Source organism: Xyrauchen texanus, chromosome 44 (genome assembly GCF_025860055.1).
Source record: "Xyrauchen texanus isolate HMW12.3.18 chromosome 44, RBS_HiC_50CHRs, whole genome shotgun sequence".
NCBI classification, from domain to species: Eukaryota; Metazoa; Chordata; class Actinopteri; order Cypriniformes; family Catostomidae; genus Xyrauchen; species Xyrauchen texanus.
In genome coordinates, this window is record NC_068319.1 from 13,244,525 (window position 1) to 13,268,924 (window position 24,400).

Sequence of the window (24,400 nt, forward strand, 5' to 3'; positions counted from 1 at the left end):
TTATCCCACAAATGCTGTCGAATGATAGTTTGTATTAAACCCAGAATATACCTATAATGAAAGTAAATTACTGGTATTGTTACACATAATGTATGAAATCAACAAAGTATTAAATCTCATGGTCCTAATTTTAATGTGATATCTGATAACTTTCGAGTATGATTTAGAGTATTAATATATTATTAAAATGTATTACTTATTTATATCATGCATACATTCCCATGTTGCTGTTCATTGGTTTGTGCGAAAAGTCACTTTACAACATCTATAATAAATGCATGACCCCGGTATCTTTATATACTAATAAAGTGTCCCAATCCGTTTAAACTGTTATATGTGCAGCACGCGAATGTCCGAAACGTAGAATGGCAAGGCGAGCTTAATTTATATTTATGAGTTGAGCGATGTCTGATTGGAGGAGTCAATTCTATTAATATGTAAAGTACTACCTGATTGGTCGAAGAAACTATAACCCATCCCTAAATCTAACTCTAACCAACCAGTTTGCGCCTTTCCTATAAATATGAACGTATTTTACTAAACCGACTTTTATTGTGTTAACGCAATCTGACCCGGCATTGATTCAAGTGCACATGAGAATGTCGCACTAAAACGTGCGAAAACTGGAAACCTCTAGTCGAACGCCAGTCATTGAAAAATCACATTTTCTACTAGCCTTTACCTCTCAAATCAGAGAGCGTTAAGACTTTTAAACGACAGTATGTCCGTTATTGAGGAAGAGCGCGTACGCGGCGGTGTTTTTAAGGACATTAATGCTGAAGATGAAGACGGTCAACCTACAGTTATCGAGAGTTTGTGCATGAACTGTTATGAAAATGTAAAGATCCAGCTTTAAAGTTAATTATAATAACAGATGTTTTTATTGTTGCAATATATTAATGATTGTATTATTTTTTTTAAACAAACCATAGTTCTTCTAAATAATAATAGTAATAAATAAAATATGTGTATTGCAATAAAAAAAAAGACAAAACTGTATATATTGTAAATATATACTGCAATTCAGACATGTCATACATATTTAGCAAGCTGTTTGCTTTTAAAATACTTCTGGGTTGTCAGTTTGTTTACTTGTGAAATGTCAACCTTATGTTTTCTTGTTCCTGTCCAGGGAAGCACACGACTTCTGCTTACTAAGATCCCATTCTTTAAAGAAATCATCATCAGCTCCTTCACATGTCCACACTGCAACTGGTCCAACACAGAAACTCAGTCTGCCGGGCGGATACAAGAGCAGGGTGTCCTGTACACCTTACAAGTGAAGACTAAAGAGGTGTCTAAGGATAGACTAATAACATTACTTGATGGCTTATGTGCAATAAAGTCATAGTGTTGTAAATTGCCAATCATTTGAAGATTCTCAGTGATATTTAGCCAGTAGTTTTTCGTTTGTGCAGGACTTGAACCGAGAGGTTGTGAAGTCTGACAGTGCATCAACCAGAATTCCAGAACTTGATTTTGAAATTCCTGCCTTTACACAGAAGGGCTGTAAGTATAGTATTATATAACATATTTCTCAATTATGTCATTCCCAGTGATTCATTACAATCTGTAAAGAGTGAATATCATTCATAGCCTGTACCACAACTTGGTATTATATGAGGTGTAGTTTAAAAATGTCATTTTTGTCTTCTGTGTGATTGTTTAGCATTGTCAACAATTGAGGGTCTGCTGGACAGAGCTGTGGTGGGTTTAGAACAAGAACAACCAGCCAGAAAGGTGTGTGTTAACCTTGCATCTTGGAAGAGTATACATTACAATGATGTATCTAGGTCAATGACATTGTGTGTGTGTGTGTGTGTGTGTGTGAATATATATTTAAAGTCATTGAAGTACATACACTTTGGTTGAAATCATTAAAACTAGTTTTTTTTAACCACTCCACATTTAATATTTATGATTTAATATTAGCTGAATGCGACTGTGGCAAGGAACACAAAACTCCATAAGATGTTGATTAATGGAGAAAAATAACCTTGGGAGAAACCAGACTCACTGTGGGAGCCAGTTCCGCTCTGGCTAACATCATTAATATAATGTAAATATTACTTCTGTATAGTTAAAGTCATGGTTTAAAATTATTAAACTAAGTAAGTGTTAAGGGTCAGTGTTTAAACATCGATTGTGTTTGAACTGTAAGATTAATGACCAATGTCTTGAAGTCCATCCTGGATTAACTGCAGAAGTTCACATAGATGCAGTTGTCCTTGTTAATTGGCTGATGAAGGCTTTTGTTGAGAGCTGAAAAAGTGTGTGGAAGCAAGGAGGCCTACAAACAAGTCTCCGTAACACCAGATCTGTCTGGAGGGATGAGCTTACTAATTGTAAGAAGCTTGTGGAAGGCTACCCAAAGGTTATTGACCCAAGTTAAACAATTTAAAAGTAATGTTTCCAAGTTCTAACAAAGTGATTCTCTCTACTATTATTATGACATTTCAATTACTTCAAATAAGTAGTGATCCTAACTGACCTGAGACAGGGAATGTTTTGAACGCTTACATTTCAGGAATTGTTTAAATGTATTTGAACAAGGTGCATGTAAACTTCTGACTTCAACTGTGTAACTTAAAAATGCAATTCACACAAAACAATGACTTGAATAGAACTCTTGTATGATGAACATGTTTTCAATTACTAAGTTCTAAGTCATTTTGATATTTTTTTTTTTCTTGGGTTTATATTTAAAAAATGTTGCGTAACCATCTTGAGACAATAAAAAAAAAAAAAAGTCTCAAATTTATTTGAAAATATTTAACATATTTATCATTCCAAGTCATTTGGTGTAACCAACATGTAACAGAACAGAGAGGACCTCTTTAAAGTAAAATTAATAATATATTTAAAAACTAATTTATGAAAAGGTCATGCGGAGTAACCCAGAGAAAAAGTTTTGATATTATTGACTCATAAATATACACACACACACACACACACACACACACACACACACACACACACACACACACACAAAGACACTGAAAAAGTTACTTTAAACTACACATTTTTAATCAATTATATAAATTAATGTTGATGGTATGTATAAAATGCATATAATCTGATTTATGACCCCCTTTCTCTCCACATCATAGGCAACAGATCCAGCTGTAGCTGAAAAAATAGAGGAATTCATCCAGAGGTTGAAAAAGCTAAAAGATGATTTTCAAGAGGAATTCACATTAGTAAGTTTAACCAGATGGGAAATGGCAGTAGAATTATGTTGAATGGACAAGTATTTACAGTTTTCCCTGTTTTATGTGAAGTCTAATGATTGCATTTTCTAATCTACAGATTATCGATGATCCATCTGGGAATAGTTTTATTGAGAATCCGTTTGCACCTCAGAAAGATAAATCTCTTTCTGTCACGCATTACAAAAGGACACCTCAACACAACGCTGCTCTAGGAATAGAGGTGAGAAGCTCAGTGGGTGACTTGTACAACACTTGTGCCACAATTGACTTCAGATGTTAGTACAGATCTGCAAGATCGGTTTCTTTATCTTCTATCCTCTTTCAGGTAGAAGAGGAACAAGATGATGAAGAGCCTGGCAATGATCTTGACACAATGAGAAATGAGGTATTAGTGTTCAACACTAACTGCCCAGAATGCAACGCCCCAGCCAATACAAACATGAAGCTTGTCCGTATCCTTTAATTTTGCTAAAGTACATTATTTTATTAAATAACAAATTTAGTATGATAACTGTTGTTACGACTGTTATTCATTGTATTGTAACAAATAAAATGCTAACTACAGGTAATTACTACATAAATGCTGTATAAGTATAAATACTGATAAGTATAGTGTGCGACAACATGGATGGTATTGTGGTGTACTAATGTGTGGATTGGGTTTACCATCCATCCATCCATCCATCCATCCATCTTCAACCGCTTATCCGAAGTCGGGTCGCGGGGGCAGCTGCTCCAGCAGGGGGCCCCAAACTTCCCTATCCCGAGCCACATTAACCAGCTCTGACTGGGGGACCCCGAGGCATTCCCAGACCAGTGTGGAGAGGTAATCTCTCCACCTAATCCTGGGTCTTCCCCGAGGCGGCCTCCCAGCTGGACGTGCCTGAAACACCTCCCTAGGGAAGCGGCCAGGGGTCATCCTTACCAGATGCCATGAACTATTAATATTGTGCAAGACACCAAATCCTAGGTTGCTCTGCTGTAGGTGTGTTGTAAGCCGTTTTGGTTAAAGCAGCTGCTAAATGAGAAAGAATGCAGCAATTTGGATAAACGTTCTGTATTCGTACAATGCTTAATCATGCAAACTTTTTTTATTGCTGGTTTACTAATTGACCTTTATGCAGAATACATCCCTGCACACTATAAATGGTGGTACCAAGAGAGCACTTTGAGAGAGTTTTAATTTGAGGCACTGCAAAACGTGGCGAAATTTGACTGCTAAGTGTTGTAAGCATCTTGGTCTCCTATTCTTTATTGAAAGTGGCAATGCGCTGGTATACACACCCATAGAATACATAGGAATTTTACAATTGTAGTTGTTTTTTGGTTCCTTAACCCAAGAGCAGAAATTCCACACTTTAAAGAGGTTATTATAATGGCTACTAATTGTGACAGCTGTGGACATCGCACCAATGAGGTGGGAATATTAAAGGAATATTTCTCCCAAAAATGACAATTCTCATAATTTACTCTCGCACTTATGACGTCTCAAATTCGTATGACTTGCGTTCTTCTGCAGAACACAAACAATGGAGATATGAAGTCTTTTTGTCCATACAATGTAAGTGAATGGTGACCAAATTCACACACTCCCAAAAGGACATAAAAGCAGCATTAAGGTAATCCGTAAGACTCGATTATGGGTGAGAACAGACCAAAAGGTAATTTCTTTTTCACTGTAAATCTTGACCGCAGTCTCCTTGAAGATCATGATTTCAAGCTTGATTACACTTCCTAACGCCATGCAGTGCTCTGCACATGCGTAAAGTGCTAGGATGTGTGATCGAGCTTGAAATCATGATTGTGCCTGGAGACTGCATTGGCAAGTTAAACAATGTAAAGGGAGTTTTGCTTTGGTCTGTTCTCACCAAACCTGATTGGATCATCTCAGAAGTCATGGATTAAACCACTGGAGCATTAATGCTGCCTTAATGTGCTTTTTGGAGCATTGTATGGACAAACAGACATTATATCTTCGTTTGTCTTCCGCAGAAGAAATTAAGTCATACAAGTTTGAGACCACATAAGGGTGAGTAAATGTGAGGTTTTGTGTGAACCATTCTTTCTGGTCATGTTATATCAGTTATATTTTTTGTTTCATTTGTAGATTTTGTTGCATACTTTATAATTACTGACATCATTAAATAGGTGAAATCAGGAGGAACCACAGAAGATCAGGGAACCAGAATAACACTCCACTTAACAGACCCTTCAGATATGTCCAGAGACCTGCTGAGGGTGGGTTAATCTTGCAAAATCTCTAGGAGACACCATGTGAACACGTTTTGCCATAATTTTTTTATGTCCCATGAATTTTTTTGTGTGTGTGGAACAGTCTGAGACGTGTAGCGTGTTGATTCCCGAGCTGGAGTTTGAGATGGGAATGGCAGCTCTTGGAGGGAAGTTTACTACCCTGGAAGGACTTCTCAGGGACATCAAAGAACTGGTAGCAATTAAAGCACAGCTAACTGCTTTGTACCTAATGTTTGTATGATTATAGAAAAAAAACATTATGCTAATATATGCTTCTTATTTTAGGTTGTTTCGAAAAACCCCTTCATGTGTGGTGACAGCTTTACAGCAGATAGAGCAGAGAAATTACAGCTTTTTGGGCAAAAGATTGACAAGGTCTGAAATATGCTGACATTTTGGTTAAAGGAATGGTTCACCCAAAAATGAATATTCTCTCATTTACTTACCCTTATGCCATCCCAGATGTGTATGACTTTCTTCTTCAAAACACAAATGAAGATTTTTAGAAGAATATCTTTGATCTGCTGGTCCACACAATGCAAGTGAATGATGACCAGAACTTTGAAGCTCCAAAAGTCACAAAGGCAGCATAAAGGTAATCCATATGACTGCAGTGGTTTAATTCATATTTTCAGAAATTATATGATGTGTGTGGGTGAGAAACGGATCAATATTTATGCCCTTTTTCACTATAACTCTCGCTTTCACTTACTTGTTATTTCACAATGAAAGCTTAAGTGGAGATTTATGGTAAAAAAGGACTTGAATATGATCTGTTTCTCACCCAAAGTGATCGCATCCCTTCAGAAGAAATATATTAAACTACGGTGGTCCTATGGTTTACTTTTATGCAGCCTTTGTGATTTTTTTGGAGCTTCAAAGTTCTGGTCACCATTCACTTGCATTGTATGGACCAACAGATCTAAGATATTCTTCTAAAAATCTTAATTTGTGTTTTGAAGAAGAAAGTCACACATCTGGGATGACATGAGAGAGTAAATGAGAATATTCTAATTTATTTGGTGAACCACCTTTAAAATTCATAATTTGTCTGGTTTCGTAAAAGCAAAGTAAATATTTTCAATATCTTCCTCATACCAGCCATCAGCTACATTTCAAATGTCTTTTTCAGGCACTTAAGTTTTGAAATGTATTATGCAAATGTTTCTCAGATAATGGCAGGAGAAATGGACGTTCAGATTATCCTGGATGATCCAACAGGGAATAGTTATCTTCAGGTGAGTCAAGAGTTATAATACCTATTTAGTTTAAAGATGATTTTTCTTTAATCTATGCCATTTTAAATACTTTTTTGGTTGTTTATGTGAAGACTAACTCAATACTCCTTTTTATAGAACGTTTATGCCCCAGATCCAGACCCAGAAATGAAGATCGAGAGGTACACTCGAACTTTTGAGCAGAATGAAGACTTGGGGCTGAATGACATGAAAACGGAAGGGTATGCAGAGACTTAGGTTTGGAGTCAAATGTACAATGGAGAAGAGCAATTATATGACCAATTCTGTCAGAGCCTTTAAATTCTATTGTAATAATGTTACAAGCACTTGTTAAAAAACGATGGTAGAAATATAATTTGAAGAGAAAAAAATCCTTTTGATCAGCGTTTTCCTTGCTACCTTAAAAATTATTTTTTGTTTAGGCCAGCTTGTCTACGAGGGTTTTGTTAATTAAGTCCTAGCAATATTGTTACTAAGTTAGAAGGTACTTAAATGTACGGACACTAAATACATTAACAACACTATGGATGTGACCGTTGTTAATGCATTTGTTTCTAACTCTGCAAGGCTGTGTGTATTCATATTATTTATGGATTTTTTGTAAAATAAAGTGGTTTCAATGGTGTAATAACAAATAACGGTGTTGATCTAGTTACTTCACCTTACTTTTCCTGGGAGAAATGTAATTTACAATGGCTTCTCCATCCCATTAACACAAGACAGTGTTGTAGCTGAGAATAGAGCTGTTCAACAAATGTGTAATATTGGATTTAACTTTACACATGTAAGCTTAAAGGAGTATTCCGGGTTCAAGACAAGTTAAGCTCAATCGACAGCATTTGTGACAAAATGTTGATTACCACAAAAATGTATTTTGACATCCCTCCTTTTTCTATAAATTAATTCAAATGAAGGTTACAGTCCGGCACTTACAATGGAAGTGAGTGGAGACTGTTCTTTGAGTGTTTAAAGGCTAAAATTTGAAGCTTATAATTATATAAAAGCATTTACATTAAGTCTTTGTTTAAAACTCCTGTATTATTTTGAGTTGTAAACTAGTTTAAATCGTAATTTTTACAGTCCTTTTAGGGTTTGTTGACATATGTCAGTGAAGTTGTAAAATTGGCTAACTTTACACCGAAAAGGTTAGGAAGTGATTTTATCCCACTAAAATCATGTTATCACACATATTGTTTATTTGTTGTGGCTATACTGCTATTAAAACGGTGAGTATTTGAATGTTTACTGATTGGCCCCATTGACTTCCATTGTAAGTGCCTCACTGTAACCCAGATTTGAGCTTTTGTTTTAAGAAAATGAGGGGCAGGTCCAAAAATTTAATCAATATGCCACAAATGCTGTCGATTGAGTTTAACTTGTGTTACACTTTATTAAAGGAATATGCCTTTAATTAACTTTATCACACTAAATTCATGTTATATCGCATATATGCTTATTTTATGGTTACAGATTGGCCCATTTTGTGCTAATCAACACGGAATATCCCTTTAACACTGTAGCACACTTTAAATACTTGTAATTAGAGCCTCATGCTGCACAATGTAGCTTCAAAAAAAACAAAGAATCACAAGGTCTTTGTGCTTCCACTGGCACTTTACATTTATTGAAACAACATAACCACTGAACAGCAGATAAGACATGACTCGCATGTAATTCAAAGCACAAATATAATGTAATAAGCATTGGTCCATATACAATGGAATACTTGGTGATCTTCATTCCCCCACAAATGGAGGTTTGATTTCGCAGATTTACTAAATATAGTCCGCCGTAATGGCAGGTTAAGAGTCCCATGACCATTTTTAGCCAGTGATGGTGTAGTTCTGTCAGGGAGTGCGTCAGTGTGCGTTGGCCTTCTTCACAGGGAACTGTCCAAAATGAACAATTATCAACACCAAAAAAACTAAACTAAAACCGTTTACAAGATGCAGCTTGTGTCTTCGTTAAACAAACACAATAGAACGCAAATCAGGGAACACAAAATATTACTTGGACACAAAATGGTTCGTGTCAATGTCCTGAATATTCAAGCCCCATTTACTTGCTCTTGGCTGGCTTCTCGGTTTTCTTAGGCAGCAGCACCGCTTGGATGTTTGGAAGCACACCACCCTGGGCGATGGTAACACCGCCTAGAAGCTTGTTAAGCTCTTCGTCGTTGCGTACAGCCAGTTGCAGATGGCGGGGGATGATCCTTGTTTTCTTGTTGTCTCGGGCTGCGTTCCCGGCCAACTCGAGGATCTCAGCCGTCAGGTATTCCAGGACCGCTGCCAAATACACGGGAGCTCCGGCGCCTACGCGCTCGGCGTAGTTTCCTTTGCGTAGCAGTCTGTGTACACGTCCGACTGGAAACTGAAGTCCAGCTCTGGATGAACGAGACTTGGCCTTCGCACGGGCCTTTCCGCCGGTTTTACCTCTTCCAGACATGTCTGAACAACAAAAGAACCGTCTGTTTGACTAGTACGTATTGTTCACCGTAGCTGCTCGAATGCGCTTTCGCTTATGATGTCAGCAGGGATTTGTATTTATACCCGGATGTCTGCTCTGACTGGATGGATTGACTCTAAAAGAAGTAGCCAATCGCAGCACGGCACTTAAACCATCATATTAGGGAGACGTCCAATCAGAATACAAACTCTCCCTGCTCGAATTTGCATGCCGACTCTATAAATAAGGGACAGAAAACTACGCTGCCTACGCGTTTGAATTTCCTAACGAACTCGTGGCTGTGGTGTTTTGTGAAAACTGTCAAAATGCCAGAGCCTTCGAAGTCAGCCCCAGCTCCCAAAAAGGGGTCGAAAAAAGCAGTCACCAAGACCCAGAAGAAGGGAGACAAGAAGAGGCGAAAGACAAGGAAAGAGAGTTACGCCATTTACGTGTACAAAGTACTGAAACAGGTGCACCCGGACACTGGCATCTCCTCGAAGGCGATGGGCATCATGAACTCGTTTGTTAACGACATCTTCGAGCGTATCGCCGGGGAAGCTTCGCGCCTGGCGCACTACAACAAGCGCTCCACCATCACATCCCGGGAGATCCAGACGGCCGTGCGCCTGCTGCTGCCGGGGGAGCTGGCCAAACACGCCGTGTCCGAGGGCACAAAGGCAGTGACCAAATACACCAGCTCCAAGTGAAAATGAACGAATAAGCCTGATATGGATGTGAAAATGAACGAATAAGCCTGATATGGAAAATAGAGACTGTGGACTCTTTGGCTCTGTCTATACTTGAGGATGGAAAATGTTTATCATACACTGTTGATTGATTAAGCTCTGGCCTTCTGTGAAACCAACATTCACCTGAGATTGTTCCTGGTTGTGAGACATTTGCACGTGAGATCACTTGTACTGTACTACTATGGCATATGGCTTGTTATTTGTGAACTAATGTTGCTGTAAACTCAAATTGCCGAAGGAAAACACTGTGGCTATGTTTTTTTTTTTTTTTTTTTTATGGATTTATGACCTTGCACTGCTGTATTTATATTAACACAAAGTTTCATGCCTAAATGTTTCTTCATTTTTTCCTTATAATTTAATACAAATAAACATATTGGTTAATGGTAAATACAATCCGATTGCTGAGTTTTATTACCATTTAATAAGTGGCTTATAACTATGGAGATGAACAAAAATGTATAAGGTGAAATAAGACAGCTAATAGTGAATATTCATGTAAGATCTAGTTGTTGGAGGAAAAACACTGGCTTTGGGTTTTCTGGATTTCTTTATTGACACATTTGTGTAAACTTGTTGTATAGTGTATGTTTTGGCTATTTAAAATGAAGACTAATTTTTCTTTTTCTCAGTTTCTTTGCATGTACCCTATCAACATTTACTACAATTAAACGCATTAATTAAATGTTTTAAGCTCAACTGACAGCATTTGTGGCACAATGTTGATTTTGAAATATGTTCGACTTGTCCCTTACAACTTACAATTTTTGGAGGGTTTAAAGGCAGAAAGGTAAAGATGATAATTTGTTAAAGCTCTGCATTAATTGTAGATACTTGAAAATTATTTGAGCTGTAGCTTAAATTGTCATTTTAACTGCCATTTTATGGTGTACGACGTTACGTTGTCATGGCAACTAAGTTGTTAAATTTACTGTAACTTTACACAACAAGTTAGTAAGCGATTTTATCACACTAAAAGTGAAACTGATGTCAAAAACTTGTCATTTGTATTATCATGTAATAGGCACCTTATTACCATGTAAATGAACATATGTATAAGGTGAAATAATATCCCTAATATTTTAAGGGATAGTACACCCAAAAATTAAAATGTTCTCTTATCATTTACTAACCCTAATGCTATCCCAGATGTGTATGACTTTCTTCTGCTGAACATAAACGAAGATTTTTAGAAGAATATATCAGCTCTGTAGGTCCTTTCAATGCAAGTGAATGGTGACAGTACTCCAAAAGCTCCAAAAAGGAGAAAAAGTCTGCATAAAACATAATCCTCAGGCAAATTAATGTCTTCTGAAGCGATCCACTTGGGTGAGAACAGTCCAAAATGTAACTCCTTTTTCACTGTACATCTTAACATCAGCAGTCTCCTTGCGATCATGATTTCAAGCACAATTTCACTTCCTATTGGCCAGATAAACCTAAAAAATAGCTTTGGATCCATGCAATGTCCCAGCAAAGGTATATACAGGTCTGAGATCAACAAAAATATTGCCAAATTTGACTTTGATTGACATTAAAATATATTTAATCCACAATTTACCGGTGAGTACATGCCTCTCTGTACATCACCGTAAGCGTCTTGGTTATGTATGTAACCTCGGTTCCCTAAGACAAAGGGAACAAGACATTGCGTCAGGAAGCAAACGCCAGCCCCCTCTCTGGCAATCAGGCTCCAGAATACCTGCCGGTCCTCCACTTGTGCCGGGAACAGGACTTGGAAATGTTGTTCTAGCTCCTGGCATAACTCCAAGAGGGCCCAGTGTTGGTCTTGCTGGATGCTGGCAATGGACTTGATAACTTCATCTAGTGGTGTAGAGTCCATAAAGGCATTATCCTCCAATTCCCGAGTTTCGCCAATATGGGTAATGGAGGAGTCAGGAGACAGCAAACAGTGAAAGCTGAGTATTTTATTACTCTCTCTCATTGTCTTACAAAACTTAAATAAAAAGGGCTCTTGGTGGCCAAACACACAAACAGGTCAACAGTTTAACATATAGCTTCAGGAACAGGTTCTGGTCTCTCTCCCACTCTGACACTCTGGCATGCCTTTTCAGGTCTCCCTCTGCCATCACTATAATTAAAGACAGGTGTTAGAGATAATTTCGAACCAGGTGACAAGCCTTACTGCTCTCTCTCGCAGACTGTACCGCCACTCCCTATAAGCAGACTGCGTAGGGCACCAACTCCCTAGGGGGGCACCAGAAAGTTACTTGCATGTTGTAAGTTATTCAAGGACCCAAAAGCAGTTACGGAACACAGATGATCGCTTCAGGCTCATATCATTAGATAGCCTGGCACTGGCCTGAGACAGAGCAGGATCGAGCTGGTTGTGATGAAGTACTGATCCGGTTTGGCATTAAATGTCTCATTGCCTGTGAGAGTTGCTGAGTCATGATGTAGTGCTTAGCAAATCTATCCACAGAGCCTCCGAAAAGGCTGGCTGAAGACACCGGAGCATTAAATAGAGTGGCTTTTTCCACACCATGCATTTCCGTGAGGGTCAGCCAGATGTGAATATCCAAAACCACCAGGTTGCTCATTGACTTGTCAATGGCCTGTGCAGTGACTTTTGTAGCTCGCAGCAGTAATTCCATAGCGGTATGCAACTTGAACATCTCTGGATCATAGCCGTGCTCGTCCATTTGCATGAGGAGCTTAGCTTGGAAAACTTGGAGCATTGCATGGAGTGCTGAACAACTTGGCACGCCACTGAGTATGCTTTTCCAGCCAGTGCGGTTACAGTCAGTTGACACGGTTTGGAAGGATGAACGGGGCGTGATTTCCATGCCCTGCTACTCGCCAGACAGAGATGTCCTGCAACTGCCTCTTCCACAGGGGGTAGTTTTACCAGGGGGCATTACTTTTATCTTCCGCGTGCTCCACTTTAGTGAGGAGAGTGGAATTGCTGTGCATGCAAGCAGAATGGGGAGCGCCAGGATTTTGCCAGTTGGTTATGAACTTCTGGCAAGAACAGGGTAGATCTGCAGAACGGGTTCACTTGATGGCATCCGGACTGCAAGAACCATTCATTAAGGTGAAATTTTTCAGGCTCCTCTGGAGGAGGGCACTCGAGACTGACACAAAGCATCTCCTTGTCAGTGACACGTGCATGCTCCTCACCCTCACTGGGACACAGAATATAGAGATTGAGGTGCTCGCGGGGTGTGTGCCAGCATAAGGTCCACCTCAAATACATCCTGCTTGACTTCGTGGCAGAAGTTACCGATGCCTTAGTTGTTTTCTGCTCTGATTGGGTAAAATATTTCAAAGTGTCTGTGATGATCCCATCATGAATGTAAGAACTGCTTTTAACTCATGAATAATACAAAGAAAGCAACGAAGGCATATTAGTGAATAAGACTTAATGTTTACATTGTAGTCTGGTGGTGTGAATAAAATCTGATCATGATCGTATGATGTGTAGTTTATTGACTAACATTAGCATAAACACATTAAATATATACTACATATTTACATTATAATTCTTTTTTGGCTCTGGTAATTACACCGCAGTATAACCTTTTCAAGATTTATAAATGGGAACAAAAATTATGCAGACCTTTGTTGCATCCCACAGTGCAGCACATAGAAGAAATTTTGATTTTTTTTTGTCGGGGTCACACAGTTAGGTCACATGACGCGCTCTGCACCTGCATCAATCACTAGGAAGTGTGGTCAAACTTGAAATCATGGTTGCCAAGGAGACTGATGTCAAGACGCACCACCTGGTATTAAGATGAATTTCAGGCGATCCAATCACATGTGGTCAGTCCTAAATACAGGTCTAAACGGGTTCTAAAAAGTTTTGTTATCTGATCACAGAAACCACATATGAATGTGGTAAAAAAGAAAAACGCATGTATCCACATCGCATTTGAGGTGCAAACGCCAAGGGCTTATAGATTTGCACACAAGTACGCAAACACAGCAGGGAGCATTTCGCCAATGTATGATCAACGCGTGATCCCACTGCACATACATTACGTGTGGTTTTGCATTGCTCTGGCGGTTACAAACCTTGGACCACAAGGGGAAAAGTTTTAGGCACCACGAAACAGGATGTGGTGGAGTCAACATGGAGCCAAAAGGAGAGTGATTTTGTATTTGCTAAAAAGACGACTGAAAGCAAGACTCTCCTCAAATTGCTTCTCCGCCATGACAGTTGTTGATTGAAAAAAGAAAATCCGCTGTAGCATCCCTTGCTGCAAAACTGAGAATACAGCGTGTAGTTACATTAGTTTATGAATTACGCTCTGACATTCACAATGCAACAGAGACCCTCCCCTCCAAATCCGAACACAAGTGGTCACAGCATGTGCATTTAAGTGATCCATCTGTAAACCGCAATGTGTCTCACCTGATTACATGTGATCAGATCACCCGAAACACAACATAATATCAGGTGGAAATGGAGCCATTAACTCATATGGATTCATTTTATGCTGCCTTTATCTCCTTTTTGGAGCTCTGGTCACCATTCACTTCCATTGTATGGACCTACAGAGCTGAAATATTCTTCTAAAAATCTTTGTTTGTGTTCTGCTAAAGAAAGAAAGTCACACACATCTGGGATGGCATTAGAGTGAGTAAATAATGAGAGAATTATGATTTTGGGGTGAACTATCCCTTTAAGGAGTTCCATTATTTATGTTTAATGAAAAATTAATAATTTACAGAATTTTATGAAATAATTCGATTTTTTTTTATCAGTTTTAATCTGAAGAGATTATCCTCATGCAGATCACTGGCTAGTTATGCAGGTATAGTCGAACCAAATTACTTCAAAAGCCATATAAATGTTCTAGTATCCAAAAGATTAAAAATGAAACTATGTGATGGAGGAACCGGATAGCCAGATGGGCTGTCTGTTTTAGAAGATCATGTACTACTATGTTCCTGTCTCATATAGATTTAAGGGGGGTTGTCTTTGATCAAATAACACTCTGATGATGGCAGTCTTTGTTTGAAAGTTTGGGATATCTATTTCTATAAATTTATGAGGTGAGGAGACCATCTATTCTCACGAAGACGACATATCTGAAACTAGTTGCACAAAAAAGGATATTTTGTGTGTGTGTGTGTGTGTGTGTGTGTGTGTGTGTGTGTGTGTGTGTGTGTGTAAACGTGTGCGTGTCTTATGAAAAATAATATGAATAGATTGGATTACTAACACCATTGGTATTGTTGGTTTAAGATTCTGTATTGTCATGCTCTTCATTATCATCAGTTTATAAAATATAATACTAAAGAGTGCTAAAATTACTTAAGCAGTTATTTCAGAGTTTGACTTTGGCTTTTGACTAAGTTACACCATAATAGTCAGTGTGGTATGTGTCTAATTGAATGGACCATGTTTAATTTGGTTCTTTATTGTAAATTTTAACACCTTTTGTTTTCAAGTGACACTTGTTGCATAATACATCATTATAATAACACAGTTAAAGGTACAGTTCACCCAAAAATGTAATTAAAATTATCTCATAATTTTCTTACCTCATGCCATCCCAAATATCTATGACTTTCTTCTGCTGAACATAAAAAAAGAATATTTCAGCTCTGTAGGTACATACAATGCAAGTGAATGGTGACCAAAAATCTGAAGACAGCATACAATTAATCCACACAACTTCACTGGTTATTGCTATATCATCAGAAGTAATATGATATGTGTGATTGAGAAGCAGATCAATATATAAGTAATTTTCATTATGAATTCTCCTCCCTGCCCAGAAAAATGTGAATAGCCAAAAACAAAAGATTGTGAAAGTGGGGATTTATAGTAAAAAATGACTTAAAGATTGATCTGTTTCTCACCAGCACCTATCATATCACTTTTGAAGACACTGATTAAACCTCTGGAGTCATATAGATTACTTTTATTTTGTCTGTATGTGCTTTTTGGAGCTTCAAAGTTCTGGCCACCATTCACTTGTATTGTATGGACCTACAGAGCTGAAATATTCTTCTAAAATTATTTGTGTTCTGCAGAAGAAAGAAAGTCATACACATCTGGGATGGCATGAGGGTGAGTAAATGATGAGAGAATTTATATTTTTGGGTGAACTGCTCCTTTAAGTGAAGCCTGCGCAGTGATAGAATGCATTACAATAATATACTGTGTATGGCAGAATAATATGGTGCAAGTATTCCAGCAAGGTTACCTGACAATGATTTTATTCTGATCTGAGCTCCTCTTGTTACTGATTTGGCATCCCTTATTTCTCATAACACCTGGTTTGTTTACAGTGCCCTCCCTTACACCTATTGCTATAAAGGTGCCAGTATATATAGTTTAGGCATAAACACGGAGAAAGCAACAGAGGCAAGGAACTACAGAAGGTGAACTCAAGGTAGTGCATGATCTTTATGATTTAGTTTATTTTTAATATAATACAACTTTTACACAAATGTAACTACTGACAACTATATTAACAGTAACATTTGTAATTAAAAGTTATTTTGTATTTTATATATAATAATGGATTGGAAATCTTTACTTAATCATCAGGAAGTAAAATTATATCTATCTATCTATCTATCTATCTATCTATCTATCTATCTATCTATCTATCTATCTATCTATCTATCTATCTGTCTGTCTGTCTGTCTGTCTGTCTGTCTGTCTGTCTGTCTGTTTGTCTGCTTTTATAATTTTTGTTGATAAAAATATTTTTTATTTATTCAAAATAAAATGTATTACATTTTTTTCAAAAAAGTGTCTGATGTTTAGGCCCTCTCATCAAAAACATGGGACAGATCAGAATGATTCAGTGCTCGTATGTTAGAGCTGCATGCAGAACGGAAAGCATTTGCGTTTTCTTACAGTAAATGGCTGTTATTGCTTTTAAAAAGCTTTTGAATCAATCAAGGTCAAAGTGATAGTGTGATTTGTGGGATTTTCCCTGCAGCTAGAGCATAATGTGGCTGTCCCTCCTTGTGTATCAACTTGTCCTGATTCTCCAGTCTGAAGCTCAGAATGCTTGCCTCATCAGCCCAACATTTAGAGAGCCAGGTCAGTCACAGCATACATGCATCCATCTCCTCTTCCTCTATAAGCGTCCTTATTTTTTCTTCACTATATCTCATCTTTCATATCTTTTGAAACAAAAAAGGAACCTGAGACCACCCTGTAATCTGAAGTGAGTATTTTCTTTAACAGGCAGGATGATAATAGGGCTCAACTTAATGATGTGTCCTTCTTTTAGTTGTGGTTTTAAATGTCATATCATCATACATGATTCCTGTATTAATAATAAGACATACAAACAGTCAACATTATGAAAAGTTACCATGACCTTTGTCATTCTTTTCATTTATTTTACAGACAACTCTGATATCACAGTCGTGTGTGGCACAAACAGGATGGATCTGCAAATTTTGCTGTGTCCCATCTACTTCATTGGATATAATGAATCCACAGTGGCTCTTAATGGCCTGTTTGCCAAACCCGAGTGTAAAGGAACGGCTGACTGGACCGCCAAACCACCTGTACTGAAATTCCAATTTTACATCACCGAAACGTCCATATCTGCTTGTTCTAACAAGCTGATGGTAGTAGATGTTTTCTTAAGCAGATATAGTAATAATAATACTAAATATTAAATGAGAGAAAAGAAATTGTATAGCAATATACCAAAAATAAAATACAGCTTCAAAGGTCAGAGTACTAAAGCATAAAAAAAGAAAGCCTATAATAATACCATACAAATAAAAGAATGACAATAAAAGTGTAGCATTTTGCCAAAAAAATTAAATATATTAAATATTAAATAATATTAAATGATTAAAATATATATTTATCAAAAGCTACCATAAAAAGATGTCTTCTGAAGCTTTTTTTAAACTGTGAATGCCTAGAGTTTGTCTAATGTCAAATGTTCATTTATCCCATAGACTAATAGATTTTCAATAATAAATGATAAACTTTTAAAGACAGGCCTATACCGTGAGCTACGAGTCATCGATGGTATATGCTTCCGTTGAAGCCATCTGTCTGCTTTATTTCAACTGCATCATTTAAAAATCATATTTGATAGTGGAATTAATGGTGTACAACTTCATTACCCATGGTACAGCAGAGAAAGCTTCACTAATCAAATGTCTTGTACATTTGACTTTATGTCTGATTTACAAATGATAATAATAAAAATTATACATATAAAAAAAAATTATGTTGTGATTCACATCGGAGTGGGTTGTTTTGGTTCATGGCTTAGTACTCTGTTATGAAGGATTGTATTTTTATTTCGATTTTTAGAATGCTCAAAAGTTACTTTAAATGAGACATGCAACTTTCTTTATACAGTATATAATAAACTATTGAACTTATTCAACAGATCACTCAGGAGGTGGGATCTGGGCTGTTCTCTGACTTCTCTAATGTGCAGTCTGTGAATATCTCTGGGATGGTCAACTCTCAGGACCCAAATGCTGGAACAATCACCTACCGGCAGGATATGATATACCTCTTCTCCTGTAGATACCCACTGCAGTACTTGGTGAACAACACTGAGATGAGTGTGTGAGTGCCATCACCATAAAGGAGAGGCTAGATCTCACAATGTTTTCCCTAGTGATTTAAATTCTTTAGCCAATTTCAGAGTCTTGGCTACAAAAAGCAAACATTTCCAACATTATATCTCTGAACAAAATATACATTTAACACATGTTGACCTTTTTTGACCCAGGAGAATCCTAGGAGATCAGCAGTTACAGAAAAATTCAAACCAGCCCATCTGGTGCCAACAATCATGCCACGGTCGAAATCCTTGAAATCACATTTTTCCCAATTCTGATGGTTGATGTGTACATTAACTGAAGCTCCTGACCCATATCTGCATCATTTTATGCATTGTACTTCTACCACACAATTGGCTGATTAGATAATCGGATGGTTAAGTAGGTGTTCAGGTGTTCATAATAAAGTGCTCATTGAGTGTATAACAAACTTAATATTTTGTTCAACAGAAATACATGTTGTACTACAATCACATGTACTACAAATACAACATGTGACATCTTACCCAGACCTTGTGACTACTAGTCGTGGTCTCCTGAAATGTGTATAATCTAAATGAACTGATTAAATAATCAGATATTATGATATTCAAGCACAAACTGTTGTCACTCACTGTTTTTTTGGGCAGATCTGGAGTGACTCTTGCAATTAAAGACAATAATGGTAGTTTTATCAGCACTCTCAGCATGCAGCTATTTGAAGTAGGTTCATTTTCTTTGGCTTGCAATTTTATACTGACGTGTTATTATGTAATGATACTGATTACTGTTTTATGATGTGTTCATAATCTGGTTTTCCACCCTGAATCAAAGGACATCACATATACAACTCGTCTCTATGTACCCCCAACGGGTCTCCAGCTGAAGTCTAGGATTTTTGTGGAAGTCCGAGCCACCAATCTCACACAAAGGTACTTTTCTCACATTTAGATTTATGCTTTCCAGTAGGATTGTTGTAGGGTAGCAACTCGTAAGTCCTGGGCCCTGTTCTGAGAGGGTCCCACTAAGATCGTCTTTGGTAGAGCCTACTCAATAGGCCCTGCGAAGAAGGGCCACGCCCATAAAAACATGAATTTTAGCAAAGGCCGTGACGTTATCTGGAATGAAAACCCAGACTGTTTCTGCAATGAACACAGGTTGAAGTAGAGTAACTTGCTAAGTGGAAATCTACAGTATTAGGAAATTATGTCGAAATTGAACTTCTGTGCTTTCGATTTTTTCACAAGTTTGCCTTTAGTATTGAAGCTGTCTGATCATTTTAAAATGTTGTTTTATTAAGGTTCAATGTTCTGTTGGATCGGTGCTATGCAACCACTAGCCCATATCCAGTCAACAGCATATCCTTTGACCTGTTTGTTGGGTATGTGTGAAGAAGGCTGAAATCTCTGTTTGCTTCAATCAATTTGACCAAAGTCTAAGATGGATTCCACCAAATGATTACAATCTAAATTTGAATCATTGAGAATTATTAAATGAAGTGATGTCAAAGCTTTCATTCTCTGCCTTTCTCAGATGTACTCAAGATCCACAAACCATAATGGGTGTGAATGGAGAACAACAGGTGGCACGCTACTCATTTGAGGCTTTTCGCTTTGTAGAGCACAAGAACAGAACGGTGTCGACGTTTTACATTCACTGTAACACCAGGCTCTGCGAGACCACTTTCTGTAAATCCTTGCGCCAGGTATGAATACACCTTACATATTGAAAAACAAATAGGTTTATTAAAAACCTGAACATGTAACAGGGCCGGTACAAAGATGCAATGGGGGGTGGCTGGAAATTAATATTTTCGCTGTCAGTCAGGGCAGGGGCATCAGAAGTGTCTGTGGGAGCTCGAGGCAAATCAAGGGGCCCCCAGCCCCCCTTTATACCCAGAAATTATAACATACAATAGGGCCTCAAATGAAAACCCCACTATGTCAATATGTTCCACTGATCCAATCCAGCATCTAACAGTATTCAAATGCATTTTATGGCACTTTAATCAGAATTGCACAAGTTCTCTAAGGAGGAGGAGAGACGTCCAATCAGCTCAAGGAACCTCAGTGAGTGATGTTGCGACGGTCACCTCTGGACCAATCATGACCAAAGTGGACAGTGGTAAGACAGCAACCAGCTCTGCCATGTTGCATGACAATGTAAACTATGGATTCGGATGTTGCACTATGATTAGCATATTTATGCTGTATAGAACTTTTAATATAATACAGTGACTGATTTTAAACTCACCTTTTTTTTTAATCTTTTTTAAATCCTGTTAGGAGAACCAACTGCAACTGTTTCTGAAGGTATACATGTTTTTTCTATAATGTATTAAACTAGCAAGGAAATCTGGATAAAATAATCAGATACTATAATAAAATGTTTTCTAAATCCACCAATAAACCAACAATATTTGCCCCAGGTCACACTTATAATCAGGGTTGGGGAGTAATGGAATACATGTAACAGGATTACATAGTTAAAATACAAAATATTAGTAACTTTATTCCATTGCAGTTACAATTGAAATAGTACAGTTAAATTCAAAAAGTATTTTGATTACTTTGCATTTTATTGTCATTTGTTCCATTTAATATTTAGTCTATTCAGATGACAAAATGTATCCATATAAATGAAGTGATCCAAAGTGCATTTGAACAGTGGTGAAACACTTTCTTATGATGTGTTACATTCATACAAGCAGACAGAGAATTAAGTTTAGAACAGCAGAAATAGAAATAAACCTTGTGTAAATTCTTATGTGAACATTTAGCTTTTTGCTAAGCTAAAATGTTATTTATAGCCAGTCGTGTTATCTGGCACAATAATATTTTTTAATCAAGAAAATCCACGCCACATCATATTTATTTTCCTCTACTAAGACATTTAATATTATGGAAAAAATCGTATTGTTGATTATATATATATATATTTTTAAATCTTAAAAAAATCAGGAATGCGGTACCAACCTTGGCCACCAGGTGCCACTATCAGTAATGTAATCTTATGCTTTTAATGCTTTCTTTGTTGCTATGCGTCATGGGCAGACTTTCGTGGTAAAATCTAATTATAATAATATATTTTAATATAACATATTTAATATAACATATCCAAATATTGTTGGTCTGTCTAAACATGAGCTAGACAGTTCAAATGTAAAATGCTCATTCCAAACAAATTGGTGAGGGGTGATGTTGTTTAAAACAAAATACCACTGTTTAGTATGATCTCAGTATGTAATAATGATAATAAAATTATTCCTTACTTTTTCACCAATGGATGATCATAAAAGAGCGCACACTTCCCTTACTGTTACCAAAGTAAAGGACGTTACCTCTATGCGTGATCATATGCGCCAGTTAAAATACACGCTATAACGTATGGTCTAATTTTACATTTTGTGGTTTTAATTATTAGTAATAGTAGTATTCATACAAGAAATTACAAGAAATCTTAGTTTTAATAAAATTAGAGCATCATTTTATAATATATATATTTTAATAAAAAAAATCATCCCCCCGGCGGAACCTGGGGAGCGATACTATAGGTGATTGCTCACCCCTCACCAATTTGTTTGGGATGAGCATTTTACATTGGCGTAACTGTCAAGCTCATGTTTAGACAGACCAACAATATTTGGATATTTATTTGACAGTCTTCATCTGGAACTCTTCACTTCTGCAGTAGACAGAGTGTTTCAAAAGCATAGACAACTTGTTATATTAAAATATATTATTATAATTACACTTCACCATGAAAGACTGCACATGAACGCATAAGCATAAGATTACATGTTTACTAATAGTGGCCAACGTTGGTACCGCATTACTTTTTTGAAGAGAAAAAACATTTTGAAGAGGAAAAAAATTAAGAGTTAGGCTCTGGGAGGAAATGAGACCATTTTCTTCTCACCTTGTAGTTCAGAGCTTCCGTAGACTCTTGAAGCCCATTCATTTACATATGTAAATTTGACGTCTTGCGTAATAAATTACGTCATCACGGAATTTAGCTACTTTTTGCGAATTTCAGCGAGCCTTTGGGCGACTTCCCATGAGAAATAGTTGGCGAGTGGCAATACTGCTGAGTGCCCCTTTAAGTGTGGCTTAAGCGTCCATATACTTTTTGGGGCCAGTTGAATTTCAAACCAAACAAGTTAGAATGCAAAACCGTTTGTCAGAATAAAATATGTGCATTGTTCATGGCTAACTTTAAATTTGATGTACTTCTGTGCAGTGTCTAAAAATCTGAAACGGCAAGAGGCAATAGTGGGCGTTTCCGTGGCAGCAGGGGTATTCGGTCTGTTGTGCATCGTCATGCTGGCTATGCTTGTCTACAGGAAGTCCAATATAGACAAAGCATCCCTATCCCATCCTCCTCTTAGACGGTTTGCTATCATGTTATGAGAACAAGTCACAGAAGAGAGGATACTGAAATTGAACATAAATGGAACCTATAGACAATTAGATGAAAATGATCTTCATATATCTAAATATTATCATGCACAAAGCAGACCACTTTTAATTAAAAAACAAACAAACTGCTGAGTGGTTCAGATTTTCTGTATTTTTTTTTTTTGGTTTTTTTGCATGCCCATTCTAATATATTAATGGAAATAATGGTGAATTTCTTCTGAATTTTGGGTTTTCGGTGAGGATGTTCTAGTTAAAAACATTTTGCAAATGGTACCTTTTCTGGTATTTTGTGAAAATACAAGCAGCACACACACACACATCAAAAAAATTAAGGGAACACGTAATCATCGCAGTATAACACTTCGGGGATATCAATCTGTCCTGTTTGGAAGCCCAAGCGATTGTGAATAAATTTAATCTGTGTTGGTGCAAATTAAAGTGACAACAGGTGCACTGGAGAGGCAAAACAACCCCCAAAAAGGGAATGGTTTTGCAAGTGGTGGCCACAGACAATTGCTCACTCCTCATCCTTCCTTACTGATTCTTCTCTAGTGTCGTGTTTTGCTAGTGTCCTTGTCACTACTGGTAGCATAAGGCAATATCTGAACATTCAGGTTTCACAGGTAGTCCAGCTTCTCCAGGATGGCACATCCATACGTTCCATCGCAAGAAGGTTTGTTGTGTCTCCCACTACAGTCTCAAGAGCATGGAGGAGATACCAAGAGATGCCCCGTTACACGAGGAGAGCTGGACAGAGCCGTAGAAGGGCATCAACCCAGCAGCAGGATCGGTATCTGCTCCTTTGTGCCAGGAAGAGGAGCAGCACAGCCAGAGCCCTACAAAATGACCTCCAGCGGGCTACTGGTGTGCATGTTTCTGACATATCTGTCAGAAACAGTCTCGATGAGGGTGGCATGAGGGCCCGACGTCCTAATGTGGGACCTGTGCTCACAGCCCAGCACAGAGCAGCTCAATTGGCATTCACCAGATTTGGCAGGTCTGCCACTGATGCCCCATTCTCTTCAAAGATGAGAGCAGGTTCACATGGTGAACGTAATGCTGCCTACATCATCAAGCATGACCGGTTTGGTGGTGGGTCAGTATGGTCTGGGGAGGCAAATCCTCGGAGGGTTGCACAGACCTCCACGTGCTAGCCAGTGGTACATTACTACTGTTAGGTACCAGGATAAAATCCTCAGACCCATCATCAGAACATACGCTGGTGCAGGACAACGCCCGGCCACATGTGGCCAGAGTGTGTAGGCAGTTCCTGGATGACGAAGGCATGATGCAATTGACTGGCCCTCACGTTCCCCATACCTGAATTAAATTGAGAACCTTTGGGACGTTATGCATCCAATGCTACAAAGTAGCGCCAAAGACGGTCCGGAGCTCACTGATGCCTTGATCCAGGTTTGGGAGGAGATCCCCAGGACACCATCCACAATCTCATCAGGAGCATACCCAGACGTTGTCAGGAGTGCATACAGGCATGTGGGGGCCATACACACTACGGAGTCACACGAGTTGCCGTGATGAAATTCACTCAAGTTGGAACAGCCAGTGAT

General features: G+C 37.9%; 4 protein-coding genes across 4 annotated transcripts; 3 read left to right on the forward strand and 1 right to left on the reverse strand.

Moving 5' to 3' along the window:
* The first annotated feature begins 578 nt into the window (after positions 1 to 578).
* On the forward strand, positions 579 to 7,324 carry LOC127636803 (zinc finger protein ZPR1-like). Its single transcript, XM_052117543.1, has 13 exons — positions 579 to 838; positions 1,133 to 1,294; positions 1,419 to 1,509; positions 1,670 to 1,740; positions 3,111 to 3,200; positions 3,310 to 3,432; positions 3,538 to 3,664; positions 4,559 to 4,629; positions 5,361 to 5,450; positions 5,548 to 5,658; positions 5,751 to 5,840; positions 6,638 to 6,703; positions 6,821 to 7,324. The coding sequence occupies exons 1-13, from the start codon at positions 722 to 724 to the stop codon at positions 6,938 to 6,940; spliced, it is 1,329 nt and encodes a 442-aa protein (XP_051973503.1). The 5' UTR covers positions 579 to 721; the 3' UTR covers positions 6,941 to 7,324.
* Positions 7,325 to 8,288: 964 nt separating this feature from the next.
* Positions 8,289 to 9,216, reverse strand: LOC127636804 (histone H2A-like). Its single transcript, XM_052117544.1, has one exon. The coding sequence runs from the start codon at positions 9,146 to 9,148 to the stop codon at positions 8,762 to 8,764; it is 387 nt and encodes a 128-aa protein (XP_051973504.1). The 5' UTR covers positions 9,149 to 9,216; the 3' UTR covers positions 8,289 to 8,761.
* Positions 9,217 to 9,431: 215 nt separating this feature from the next.
* Positions 9,432 to 10,822, forward strand: LOC127636805 (histone H2B 3-like). The gene has a single exon (XM_052117545.1). The coding sequence runs from the start codon at positions 9,475 to 9,477 to the stop codon at positions 9,853 to 9,855; it is 381 nt and encodes a 126-aa protein (XP_051973505.1). The 5' UTR covers positions 9,432 to 9,474; the 3' UTR covers positions 9,856 to 10,822.
* Positions 10,823 to 14,875: 4,053 nt separating this feature from the next.
* Positions 14,876 to 23,284, forward strand: LOC127637005 (zona pellucida-like domain-containing protein 1). The gene is made up of 12 exons (XM_052117838.1): positions 14,876 to 14,919; positions 16,165 to 16,268; positions 16,827 to 16,930; positions 17,243 to 17,469; positions 18,255 to 18,439; positions 19,065 to 19,137; positions 19,249 to 19,346; positions 19,715 to 19,795; positions 19,948 to 20,119; positions 20,427 to 20,538; positions 20,700 to 20,726; positions 22,654 to 23,284. The coding sequence occupies exons 3-12, from the start codon at positions 16,837 to 16,839 to the stop codon at positions 22,821 to 22,823; spliced, it is 1,239 nt and encodes a 412-aa protein (XP_051973798.1). The 5' UTR covers positions 14,876 to 14,919; positions 16,165 to 16,268; positions 16,827 to 16,836; the 3' UTR covers positions 22,824 to 23,284.
* The last annotated feature ends 1,116 nt before the right edge of the window (positions 23,285 to 24,400 follow it).